Genomic DNA, 14,293 nt, shown 5'->3' on the forward strand with positions numbered 1-14,293 from the left:
TGACTCATCATCTGAATATATAATTATACATAAATAAATGGATCCAGATAATATGTGCATGGAGATAGAGATGTTATACTCACCTGACAATCACTGTAACGTCAGATTACAGGCCGAAGGCACAACTTGAGGATTCCTGAGGTCCCTTTCTGCCTCTAACTCAAACTTCAAGACATAGTCAGTAATGATTATAAATTGTCAGGTGAAGAGCATTGTAGTTGCATAAGTATATCAAGGTAATATTAGAGAGAGAGGTAAAGTGTTCAGTCAATCCCTCTATGCGTCTCATCCTTGGGGCTCCAAAGTCCACGAGAATAGTTAACATGAGAGCAGAGTTAAAATTACCTACCATAAGTGAGAGAATCTTGTCTATTAGCACAGTTTTCGGCGTGAAGGCATTGAGTAGATCTAGACAACACATGAAGTTTCAAGCTAAACTTTCTAATATGCTACACTCACCTGAGGTCTATAGAAGAAGAACGAAATCTGATTATGTATATTGGTTCTACAAGGTAGCCAACTCCATCAAAATATTAAATATGTACCCAACTCGACTAATGATTAATCAGCCAATTACTCCATGGGATAACTGGGATCTATCAGTTGATTTTGTAAATGCGCCCAAGAAAGATAGTGTGCACACTACATTATTAAAACAGTTAACACTGAAAAGCATCACTGAAAGTACTCAGAGTATGGGTAACGATGTTTATCAGTGCTATACCGACGGCTCTGTAGAAGAAGGTGGACGATGTACCGGATGTGCATGTAACATATTTGAACAATCTTCTCTCGTACATACAGCAATGAAGCGCGTCAATGACTGGGCAAGTACAACTCAAACCGAACTTGCAGGCATATACCCTGCCACTGAATTTTTAAAAGACAAAGGCAGTGGACTTATATACTGTGACTCGCAGAGTGCACTCCTGGCATTGAACGCACATAGTAGTGACACCCAGAAAATAGTCAGTGATATTCGAATGAATGTTTTAGCTGCCAAAGAAAACAGATTTGAGATTAAATTCCTATGGATACCATCACATCTTGGCATCTCAAGGCATGACACTGTTGATATGCTTGCTAAGTCAGCCTGCAGAAAACCAGTGGTAGAAATTGATATGGGTGTTTCATTAGCAGTGACAAAGAGAATACTTAAACAAATATCTAATGAAAATCTCACCGACCTAATAAATTCTCAAAGACCTGAAAGTTGTAGCATTAAATATTATGATAGATATCGTGAGGAGACATTAACATATGGGACTAATAGAACCAGAACCCGGCAATGTGATGTTATAGTGGCCAGAATACGCCTGGGATATAGACGTATCTGGCAGCTTTCTCAAACCCAAATGTCGAGTACACATTGTGTCAACTTTGTGAAAGAGAAAACATGCACTCTCTTGAACATTATATTGTAGAATGTCCCATACTGACTGACTTTCGCCCTCCTGGGCTAAGGTATGCTGAACTCTGTAGTTACTATATGAGTACTGGAACACTTGATGATATATTGGACTTGTATCCAAAATTGACCATGTAATATATCAATCATACAATGTATATATATGATGTAACTATATAACCTGAGCTTGTAAAAGCACCTTCATCACCTTCAGTGATTAAGTGCTTAATTGCACACTAGTTTCTTTATCAGCTACCTCACCCTGTCAGGGTAAATGAGACAAATGTATGTGAATGCATGTGTGTGTGTATATATGTATGTGTGTGTGTGTATGTATATGTATGGGTATAAAGCATATATGGAAGCTGATCAGAATTACATTTCACCTTTGTGAATGTACATTAATGACACTATGTAAAAGACACATCTATTACTTTATGTAGGGCATACGTAAATCTGTGAATCTATGTATTTACGTATGTAGGTTAGCTTAGCATTTTAAAAGCACCGAATCACCTTCTGTGGTTGAGTGTTCAATAAACCCCTGAACTGTATGTTTAACACTTCTCTAACCCTGTCCATGGAGGACAGAAGAAAATGTATATATGCTGGTTAGCATTGTAAATGTGTGGCCACGTCTGTGGTAGAAAATAATAATAAAAAAAAAAATCCCTCTTATACCGACCCAATAACAGGGATTTAAGTATCCATATGATGCAGACGAAGGGCTGCTCGCTGCTCCAGCGGCGTTCTCCCATACGTTTCTAACGTACTAAACTGATGTACTAAATTTCCTGAAATTACCCTACACGAGGACCCACTAACAGAAAACAGAGTACGAACATTTTGCGAGCCTCTACGATTTATGGTGCTTCAGTTTTTGGCCTAAGTAACTATGTCAAAATCCGATGTAACTTTGGAGCAGCAAGCAACCCATTCCTTAACATTTTCTATGTTTACACATTTACCAGTGGTCATACTTATTAATAATTATCTTGATACCATAATTCTTTAGAGTTTGATGGAAACTTTAATGTGCATATAATTGTCATTATTGTGCAGCATTGAATTGTGTCAAATGTGGAAAGATATGACTGTTTTAAATTTCAAATAATACAAATCGTGTTTGTCGTGATTCAATTGTTGACTCTATTTTATTAACTAGGCTATCGTTCTGGTGTTAAAATATCCACATTCAAGATATTGTATTGTGTTGATATTATTTAATGGTAAAGCTTACTCTACCTGTTATTTCTCCTTGCCATGGGAAAAATCTTTCCCTCATTAGAAACTTATAGAAAGAGTTTACAAGATTTTTGTCACTTATGCAGTTTCTCAAATTTTATTTTACAATCAAATTTTTATTACTTTATAAAAAACTGTGGAAATATTTTCATCTTATATTGTAACCCACTTATTGAATACTTAACCCTAAAACAATCATTTAACTTAAAGGTAAAAAGGGTAGTTAATTGTTGGAGTAGTTGCCCAGTAGTACATGTTCTACATCTACTACATCAATAGACAAACTGACTTTTAACTTTGGGAGGCGGTAAAGTTGCTCGCTTTCTCACTCCGTGTAGTCAAGTATACTTTAACAGACACGTGTAGCTAAAATAACAGGTAACATAGCATGTATTATATATACCTAATAACAATGAAACATCTCCAGGTATGTAGTATATTGGCACCCACGAAAAACCCGTTACAAAGTAAAATATTTCTGAAATCAGTGGTATACATCCGTCCCTTTAAACCAGAGCTGGAAATGTAGCAGAATTGCACCTTCAGCTGGTGTAGGAAATTTCATGACAACTCTCTGTTGACCATTAAATTTAAGCTATATGGACATAGGGCACCTCTGTTCAATTACTTTATAACTCTTAAGGTATGGTAACTATGCTTACAAACTGCCTACGATCTATTACGCTAGTCTCTGTGAATCACAAGAAAAACTACAACCTAATGCATGAAGCATATCAAGCCATTAGCCTAGTGTCTTGATACGTTATTACATAGACATATAACAGGATTTGTATGTTATTCCAAATTAGGTACTAACATTTCAAAATGCTGCCAGCACAAATAAGAATTAACTAAAACATTCAATTTCCCACATAAACTTAACACATTACATGCCTACTGGTCAATTTGCATATGCTGACTGTTTACTTAATCATAAACTTTTATTTGCATACTTAACATGCCTCATGTGCTTTTGTAAGTAATCTGTTCTCATCTGGTGTGCAAATTCACCTACGTTAATGAGCCTTTGTTATTTTAAATTATGAAGAACAGCCTTGTTCATAACATAACACATACCTTGACGAGTTGGATAAGTTGAGGGCAGAGTAGATGGAAACAGATAGGCAGTTGTCCGGTCAGCAGGTGATGGATCAGCAGGTGATGGGTCACCAGATGATGGATCAGCAGGTGATGAGTCACCAGATGATGGATCAGCAGGCGATGAGTCATCAGATGCTGAATCTATTAGTATTTGGTCAACTCGTGCTGAAGTAGTTGATGCTGTATCAGCAGGTGCCATGTTAGCAGGCAGATGGTCAGTAGATAACGTTTCAACCGGCAGGATATCAGCAAGCACCGTGCCATCAGGCAGAGTGTTAGTAGGAACCATGTCAACAGTCACCATGCCATCAGGTACTGTGCCATCAGGCACCATATTAACAAGCTCGGTGTCAGCAGGGCGCGGAAGAACCAGAGTGTCAGCAGAAGCCTGGAGAGCCAGAGTGTCAGCAGGGGCCTGGAGAGCCAGAGTGTCAGCAGGGGTCTGGAGAGCCAGAGTGTCAGCAGGGGCCTGGAGAGCCAGAGTGTCAGCAGGGACCGGGAGAGGCAGAGTATCAGCCGGTGCCGGGGGAGGCAGAGAGTCAGCAGGTGGCGGGAGAGCCAGGGTGTCAGCAGGTGCCGGGAGAGGCAGGGTGTCAGCAGGGGCCGGGAGAGCCAGAGTGTCAGCAGGGGCCTGGAGAGGCAGGGTGTCAGCAGGGGCCTGGAGAGGCAGGGTGTCAGCAGGGGCCTGGAGAGGCAGGGTGTCAGCAGGGGCCGGGAGAGCCAGCGTGTGGACAAGAGACACCGTAGCAGCCATCACAATCAACAGCCGCAACACAGCAGAAGTCGTCATCAAACTCTGCCTCTTCCTTGCACTGTTAATCCTGACTTTCTTGTTGTGTTGTTTCCTGTGGCCATTGTGGTGGTGTTGACTCATCTTTGGCTCTGGCCACAACTGCTGCTGCTACTGTAGAGTACCTATGGATGTGCAGCTTCTTCCTGTGATGCTGCTGCTGTTCTCAGGCACTGCTCTGTCGCCTGGTCTTGCTACAGCTGCTGTACTCATCAGATACTGCTGTTGCTCTTAACAATGTTTTCACTGTAAAAGAAAAAGAGATAAAATATTGCAATTAAAGTCAAATTTGCATATAAATTGAAAATGCATAACCTATTGCAATGCAATAAGTTATGCATTTTATTAAAGTCTTTATTTCTGGGATAATTTGAACATTTCTTTGAATCAAGTTCCTCTTTGTACCATGACCATCCATAAATAGTACAGTTTTGCATCATGATCATCCCAGCCTATCTGGCGAGTACATCTTTGTGCCGTGACCATCCAAACCTGCCTGGCGAGTACATCCTTGCATCGTGGCCATCCAAACCTGCCTAGCGAGTACATCCTTGCATCATGACCATCCAAACCTGCTTGGCGAGTACATCCTTGCATCATGGCCATCCAAACCTGCCTAGCGAGTACATCCTTGGATCATGGCCATCCAAACCTGCCTAGCGAGTACATCCTGGGATCTTGGCGATCCAAACCTGCCTGGCGAGTACATCCTGGGATCTTGGCGATCCAAACCTGCCTGGCGAATACATCCTTGGATCATGGCCATCCAAACCTGCCTAGCGAGTACATCCTGGGATCTTGGCGATCCAAACCTGCCTGGCGAGTACATCCTGGGATCTTGGCGATCCAAACCTGCCTAGCGAGTACATCCTTGGATCTTGGCCATCCAAACCTGCCTGGCGACTATGTTGTATCCAGATTTTTTTTTAATTAGTTAGTCTCTCTTCCATATATGTCTCCGAATGCATGATAAAACTGATGAGTTAGCCAAAGCGTTTGCTCATAAAGAAGGAATTGATTACCATCTTGGACTGCCTTTGAGCAGCCTGAGGGCAGTAATATTCCGGGAACATAAAAAAATCTTGTAGACTTGAGGCAAAGTGAAATTCACACCAGTTGCTCCATCTATCATTATTCTATTATGCGAGAAGAACTGCACGTCTATGGGTCATCCAATAAGGTAAGAAGACTTCTCGATGTTACCACTGATAGGCTTAGCTCGGCTACAAGTACCTCTGGGAGTTTGAAACATTTGCAGATGTAGATTTAACTAAATGTAAACTCTGTCAGAAGAACTACTCGCAATACTTTTCGTCATTATATAATGGAATGTGAAAAAATCGCGGAGTTCAGAGATAACACCTTGAACGGAGTCCAAGAAATGTGTAAGTACTTCATTCATGTTAATGTGCTGCCGGGAATCTTAGCGAAATACCCAAAAAATTTTTACTGTAGGGAAAGCATGCCCATGACTGTAAAACTGCCGCCCAGTTGGGTGGGTGTGGAGCAAGACTAGTAACTCCGTGGTGTAGTGGTAAGACACTCGCCTGGCGTTCCGCGAGCGCTATGTCATGGGTTCGTATCCTGGCCGGGGAGGATTTACTGGGCGCAATTCCTTAACTGTAGCCTCTGTTTAACGCAACAGTAAAATGTGTACTTGGATGAAAAAACGATTCTTCGCGGCAGGGGATCGTATTCCAGGGACCATAGGATTAAGGACTTGCCCGAAACGCTACGCGTACTAGTGGCTGTACAAGAATGTAACAACTCTTGTATATATCTCAAAAAAAAAAAAAAAAAAAAAAAAAAACTGTGTGACTCACCATAGATGTAGAGTGCCTTGTATAGTGACTGTTGTGAGCCTCTTGTTGAATCATTTGTGACATAAAATAGAGTATCGATGTGTATATGTATTTGTGTAAATGTCTGTATATGTATGCACATGTGTATAAAACATTAACAATTGTTTAACTAGCTTCAACAAATTGTCACTTGTTTAGTTAACGAACTATGGGGATCAGTTCCTGAATCTTTTATTTATATATTTATTTATGTATTTATTTATTTATTTATATATATAAAAGAAAGTACATTGGGGGTTAACAGAGAACATAGAGTTTAAGTTGAAATTACATTCTTGTAAAGTCACTAGCATGCATAGCGTTTCGGGCAAGTCCTTAAACTAACCTTAGAGCAAATCCTTAAACTAACACATAATTTTTAGAGAACTAACAGTAAAATTGACAAATAATGTTTAAAGGTACTTTACAGCTTTACTTTACAAATACAGATGATTTTAAGTAGAATAATAACAGTAAAATTGAGAGAAAGAAAGTTACAGGTACATTGCAAGAATTTTTTACACAAAAGCAGATTAGAATAATACACAATAATAACAATACACAATAATGAACAAGGATTATTAGGTACAATTAGGAAAACATCTCAGGGTTATACATTGGTTCACTGAAGCACAATATGAGGATCATTACAAGAAATAATGCAGTAGAACATGTACTCAATACAATAACCCTGATATCAGATGATCTAAGATCACAATCGTAAAAAATATGCCTTAGGTACAAAGAATGGGGGATTGGGTAGCACTAGAAACAGAGCGAAGATAAAGCTCTAGGTAGAAGACTATGAAGATGAAATTAGGCACTTTTTGGTTTTATTTTTGAATAAGGCAAAAGTTGGACAGCTTTTCAATTCATTAGGGAATGAGTTCCATTGACTAGGTCCCTATATTTGCATTGAGTGTTTACACAGATTTAGTTTGACTCTGGGATATCAAAGATATATTTATGTCTGGTGTGGTGAGTATGTGTCCTATTACATCTGTCCAGGAAGAGTTTCAGAACAGGGTTTGCACATAAAAAAAGGATTTTATAAATGTAATTGACACAAGAGAATGTATGGAGCGAATTTATGTTTAGCATGTTTAGGTATTTAAACAGGGGAACTGTGTGTTGTCTGAAAGCCGAGTTTGTTATTATCCTGAGAGGAGATTTCTGCTGGGTGGTGATGGGCTTGAAATAGTTTGCAGAGGTTGATCCCCAAGCACAGATACGATAGGTAAGATAGGGATAGATAAGAGCATAATAGAGTGAAAGGAGAGCAGAGTGGGGTACATAATATCTAATCTTAGAGAGTATAGCAACTGTTTTAGAAACGTTTCTAGTTATGTGTTGTATGTGGGTGCTGAAGATGAGTCTCTTGTCTAGGTATAGGCCAAGGAACTTTCCATAATTTTTATTGCTAATGGGTGTCATTAGCATCATTATCTATCTGAAGCTGAATGGAATTTGTTGATTTGTTTCCAAATAAGATGCAGTAGGTCTTTTCTATGTTTAGTGTGAGTTTGTTGGTTGACATCCATGAGTGGACTTTTTTTAATTCATTGTTTACAACATTATTTAATATGAGTGGGTTGGTGTCAGAGTAGATGAGAGTAGTATCATCAGCAAACAATATAGGTTTCAGCATTTTAGAGACATTAGGCAGATCATTGAGATATATAAGGAACAGGAGGGGTCCTTGGATGCTGCCTTGTGGCACCCATACGGTTAGTGGTAGAGTAGAAGAGGTTACACCATTGATGGCTACATATTCGTGTCTGTCACTATGATAGGATCGGATATAGTTCAGGGCAGGGCCACGGATTCCATAATGGTGGAGTTTAAGTAAGAGGTAGTTATGGTTAACAGTATCAAAAGCCTTTCTCAGGTCAATGAAGAGTCCAATCGGAAACTCACTTTTGTCAAGGGCTGGGTAGATCAAGTAAAGCAGACTAACAATTGCATCATCGGTACTCTATTGGAAGCGGAAGCCAAACTGACAGGGACTTAGTGCATTGAATTTTACGATATAGGAGTAGAGCTGTTTGTAAATACTTTTTTCAAATATTTTGGATAATAAAGGTAGATTTGATATGGGTCTGTAATTATTTATATCTACCGTGTTACCTCCTTTATGAACTGGCGTTACTCTTGCTTTTTTTAAGGATGTCAGGGAAGGTATGACACTAGAGATTTATTGAACAGCTAAGTTATGGGTGGTGCAAAGGCATGGGAGGCACTCTTGTATACCATCGTTGGTATTTCACTAATGTTCCCAGCTTTGTTTTTAGTGAGTGAATAATGGACACAACATCTGTAGGACTGATCGGTGAGAAGAGAAGAGAGTTTGGATAGCTGCCTGAAAGATATGTGGTAACATGTGTCTGGGTCTGTGGGATTTTTCGGGCAAGGGTCATAACTGGCAATCCCCTCACAGTGTTCAAGAGAGAACTGGATAAGCACCTCCAAAGGATACCTGATCAACCAGGCTGTGACTCATACGTCAGGCTGCGAGCAGCCGCGTCCAACAGCCTGGTTGATCAGTCCAGCAACCAGGAGGCCTGGTCGACGACCGGGCCGCGGGGACGCTAAGCCCCGGAAGCAACTCAAGGTAACCTCTAGGTATGGTTACCACCAATCGATGACAGGAAGCTATTACATTCAGTTGTTGTTTTAAGGTCTGTTGGGTATGTATAACTATCCTTGGAGATTTTTATCTTGTTATGTAAATGTTGTTTAGCTATTGGAATGTTAGAGATCGCTCTCCATGTGCTTTTCATGTTGCCTTTTGCTTCTTTGAATCTATTCTCATAATAGGAATGCTTTGCTCTTCTTATTATACTGGTAAGCAATGACGAGTCCCTCTCCAAGATGACCTAGACAAACTGAACGAATGGTCCAACAAATGGCTGTTAAAGTTCAACCCGAGTAAATGCAAAGTAATGAAACTAGGCAGTAGAAACAGGAGGCCAGACACAGAATACAGAATAGATGAAGTAGTTAATGAAAAGGACAGAGAGAAAGATGTAGGAATTGATATCACACCAAACTTGTTTCCTGAAGCCCACATAAAAAGAATTACGTCTGCGGCTTATGCGAGGCTGGCTAACATCAGAACAGCCTTCAGGAACCTGTGTAAGGATTCATTCAGAATCTTGTATACCACATACATGAGACCAATCCTGGAGTATGCGGCCCCAACATAGAGCCGGTACCTTGTCAAGCACAAGACGAAGCTGGAAAGGGTTGAAAGGTATGCCACTAGACTAGTCCCAGAATTAAGAGGCATGAGTTACGAGGAAAGGCTGCGGGAAATGCACCTTACGACACTGAAAGACAGAAGAGCAAGGGGAGACATGACCACTACCTACAAAATCCTCAGGGGGATCGACCGGGTAGACAAGGATAAACTATTCAACACTGGTGGGACGCGAACAAGGGGACACAGGTGGAAACTGGGTACCCACATGAGCCACAGTGACATTAGAAAGAACTTTTTCAGTGTCAGAGTAGTTAACAGATGGAATGCATTTGGCAGTGATGTGGTGGAGGCTGAATCCATAGACACTTTTAAATGGAGATATGATAGAGCCCAGTAGGCTCAGGAATTTGTACATCAGTTGATTGACAGTTGAGAGGCGGGACCAAAGAGCCAAAGCCCAACCCCCGCAAGCACAAATAGGTGAGTACACGCACACAGCAACCCAAGGGAATCAAAGGAAAGGAATCAATTCTCAAGGAAATTGATGGGGTAGATAAAGACAGGCTATTTAACACAAGGGGCACACGCACTAGGGGACACAGGTGGAAACTGAGTGCCCAAATGAGCCACAAAGATATTAGAAAGAACTTTTTTAGTGTCAGAGTGGTTGACAAATGGAATGCATTATTAAGTGATATGGTGGAGGCTGACTCCATACAGTTTCAAGTGAAGATATGATAGAGCCCAATAGGCTCAGAAACCTGTACACCTGTTGACTGACGGTTGAGAGGCGGAACCAAAGAGCCAGTGCTCAACCCCCGCATGTACAATTAGGTGAGTACAGCCACACACATACAGCCAGTCACACACACACACACACACACACACACACACACACACACACACACACACACACACACACACACACACACACACGGGGCCTCGTAGCCTGGTGGATAGCGCGCAGGATTCGTAATTCTGTGGCGCAAGTTCGATTCCCGCACGAGGCAGAAACAAATGGGCAAAGTTTCTTTCACCCTGAATGCCCCTGTTACCTAGCAGTAAATAGGTACCTGGGAGTTAGTCAGCTGTCACGGGCTGCTTCCTGGGGTGTGTGTGGTGTTGGAAAAAAAAAAAAAAAAAAAAAGTAGTTAGTAAACAGTTGATTGACAGTTGAGAGGCGGGCCGAAAGAGCAAAGCTCACCCCCCCCCCCAAAAAACACAACTGGTAAACACACACACACAAACACACAGATATACTATATACCGTGGATACTAAAAGAAGCAGCGCAGGCCCTCAGCGTGCCTCTGGCAATGATCTTTAATGAGTCACTTATGTCGGGAGAATTGCCCAGTTGCTGGAAGAAGGCAAATGTACCGATCTTCAAGAAAGGTGATAGGGAGGAGGCACTTAACTATAGACCTGTATCACTGACAAGCATCCCCTGTAAAATACTGGAAAGAATAATTAGGCTACGACTGGTTGCACACCTGGAGAACATTAGGTTTGTGAACAAACATCAACATGGGTTCTGGACAGGGAAATCGTGCCAAACAAACCTTCTGGAATTCTATGATAAAATAACGAGGATAAGACAGGACAGAGATGGTTGGGCAGACTGCATATTTCTGGACTGCCAAAAAGCCTTTGATACAGTACCGCACATGAGACTGCTGTTCAAGCTCGAGAGGCAGGCGGGGGTGGGGGGAAACGTCCTAGCATGGATAAGGAACTACCTAACAGGAAGGAGCCAAAGAGTTACGATAAGGGGCGAGAAGTCGGACTGGCGAACAGTAACAAGTGGAGTACCACAAGGATCGGTGCTGGGACCAATTCTATTTCTTGTATATGTTAACGACATGTTTACAGGCGTAGAGTCCTACATGTCTATGTTTGCGGATGACGCAAAGTTGATGAGAAGAGTTGTGACAGATGAGGATTGCAGGATCCTCCAAGAGGACCTGAACAGGTTGCAGAGATGGTCAGAGAAATGGCTACTGGAATTCAACACGAGCAAATGTAAAGTTATGGAAATGGGACTAGAAGATAGGAGACCAAAGGGACAGTACACAATGAAGGGGAACAGCCTACCTGTGACGACGCGCGAAAGAGACCTGGGTGTGGACGTAACACCTAATCTATCTCCTGAGGCACATATAAATAGGATAACGACAGCAGCGTACTCTACACTGGCAAAAGTTAGAACATCATTCAGAAACCTAAGTAAGGAGGCATTTAGGGCGCTTTACACTGCCTACGTAAGGCCAGTCTTAGAGTATGCCGCCTCATCATGGAGTCCCCATCTGAAGAAGCATATAATGAAACTGGTAAAGGTTCTGGGGTTTGCAACGAGACTCGTCCCAGAGCTACGAGGGATGGGGTATGAGGAGCGCCTGAGGGAACTGTTCCTTACGACACTAGAAAGAAGAAGGGAGAGGGGGAACATGATAGAAACGTATAAAATACTCAGAGGGATTGACATAGACATAGTGGACATAGACGAAATGTTCACACGGAATAGTAACAGAACGAGGGGACATGGATGGAAGCTTGAAACTCAGATGAGTCACAGAGATGTTAGGAAGTTTATTTTAGCGTGAGAGTAGTGGGAAAATGGAATGCACTTCAGGAACAGGTTGTGGAAGCAAATACTATTCATAATTTTAAAACCAGGTATGATAGGGAAATGGGACAGGAGTCATTGCTGTAAATAACCGATGCTCGAAAGGCGGGATCCAAGAGTCAATGCTCGATCCTGCAGACACAACTAGGTGAGTACACATACACATACAGGAGTGTGTGTGTGTGTGTGAGTTTGGGAGCCGGTGGCCGAGCGAACAGCACGTTAGGCACGTGACCCTGAGGTCCCGGGTTCGATCCCGGGCGGCGGCGAGAAACGATGGGCAGAGTTTCTTTCACCCTGTGCCCGTGTTACCTAGCAGTAAATAGGTACCTGGGATTTAGTCAGCTGCCACGGGCTGCTTCCTGGGGTGTGTGTGTGTGTGTGGTGTGGAAAAAAAAGTAGTTAGTAACAGTTGATTGACAGTTGAGAGGCGGGCCGAAAGAGCGGAGCTCAACCCCCGCAAGCACAACTAGGTGAATACAAGTATGTGAATACACCCACACAGGCACACGTGGGGAGGGCTGGGCGGACTGCATTTTCTTGGATTGTCGGAAAGCCTTTGACACAGTACCGCATAAGAGGCTGGTACATAAGCTGGAGAGACAGGCAGGTGTAGCTGGTAAGGTGCTCCAGTGGATAAGGGAGTATCTAAGCAATAGGAAGCAGAGAGTTACGGTGAGGGGTGAGACCTCCGATTGGCGTGAAGTCACCAGTGGAGTCCCACAGGGCTCTGTACTCGGTCCTATCTTGTTTCTGATATATGTAAATGATCTCCCGGAGGGTATCGATTCATTTCTCTCAATGTTTGCGGACGATGCTAAAATTATGAGAAGGATTAAAACAGAAGAGGACTGTTTGAGGCTTCAAGAAGACCTAGACAAGCTGAAGGAATGGTCGAACAAATGGTTGTTAGAGTTTAACCCAACCAAATGTAATGTAATGAAGATAGGTGTAGGGAGCAGGAGGCCAGATACAAGGTATCATCTGGGAGAGGAAATTCTTCAGGAGTCAGAAAAGGAAAAAGACTTGGGGGTTGATATCACGCCAGACCTGTCTCCTGCAGCACATATCAAGCGGATAACATCAGCGGCATATGCCAGGCCGGCCAACATACGAACGGCATTCAGAAACTTGTGTAAAGAATCATTCAGAACTTTGTATACCACATATGTCAGGCCAATCCTGGAGTATGCAACCCCAGCATGGAGTCCATATCTAGTCAAGGATAAGACTAAACTGGAAAAGGTTCAAAGGTTTGCCACCAGACTAGTACCCGAGTTGAGAGGTATGAGCTACGAGGAGAGACTACGGGAATTAAACCTCACTTCGCAGGAAGACAGAAGAGTTAGGGGGGACATGATCACCACATTCAAGATTCTGAAAAGGATTGATAGGGTAGATAAAGACAGTCTATTTAACACAAGGGGAACACGCACAAGGGGACACAGGTGGAAACTGAGTGCCCAAATGAGCCACAGAGATATTAGAAAGAACTTTTTTAGTGTCAGAGTGGTTGACAAATGGAATGCATTAGGGGGTGATGTGGTGGAGGCTGACTCCATACACAGTTTCAAGTGTAGATATGACAGAGCCCGATAGGCTCAGGAATCTGTACACCTGTTGATTGACGGTTGAGAGGCGGGACCAAAGAGCCAGAGCTCAACCCCCGCAAACACGACTAGGTGAGTACAACTAGGTGAGTACGTGCTGTGCCACCAGACTCGTCCCGGAACTGAGAGGAATGAGCTACGAGGAAAGGCTTAAGGAGTTGAACCTCACGTCCCAGGAAAACAGAAGAGTAAGGGGAGACATGATAACCACCTACAAAATTCTCAGGGGAATTGACAGGGTGGACAAAGACAAACTCTTCAGCACGGGTGGGACACGAACATGGGGACACAGGTGGAAACTTAGTACCCAGATGAGCCACAGAGACGTTAGAAAGAATTTTTTCAGTGTCAGAGTAGTTAATAAATGGAATGCACTAGAAAGTGATGTGGTGGAGGCTGACTCCATACACAGTTTCAAATGTAGATATGATAGAGCCCAGATGGCTCAGGAATCTATACACCAGTTGACTGA

General features: G+C 42.4%; 1 protein-coding gene across 1 annotated transcript in view; it reads right to left on the reverse strand.

Annotated features, from left to right (window-relative positions):
- Positions 1–3,500: 3,500 nt before the first annotated feature.
- LOC138367138 (uncharacterized) overlaps positions 3,501–14,293 on the reverse strand; it is a 59,502-nt gene continuing 48,709 nt past the window's right edge. The window contains exon 2 of the mRNA XM_069328545.1: positions 3,501–4,790. Within this exon, the coding sequence (XP_069184646.1) occupies positions 3,684–4,628 (945 nt within the window). The 5' untranslated portion in view covers positions 4,629–4,790 and the 3' untranslated portion in view covers positions 3,501–3,683. The remainder of the gene's footprint in view (positions 4,791–14,293) is intronic.

Source organism: Procambarus clarkii, chromosome 2 (genome assembly GCF_040958095.1).
Source record: "Procambarus clarkii isolate CNS0578487 chromosome 2, FALCON_Pclarkii_2.0, whole genome shotgun sequence".
Lineage (NCBI taxonomy): Eukaryota > Metazoa > Arthropoda > Malacostraca > Decapoda > Cambaridae > Procambarus > Procambarus clarkii.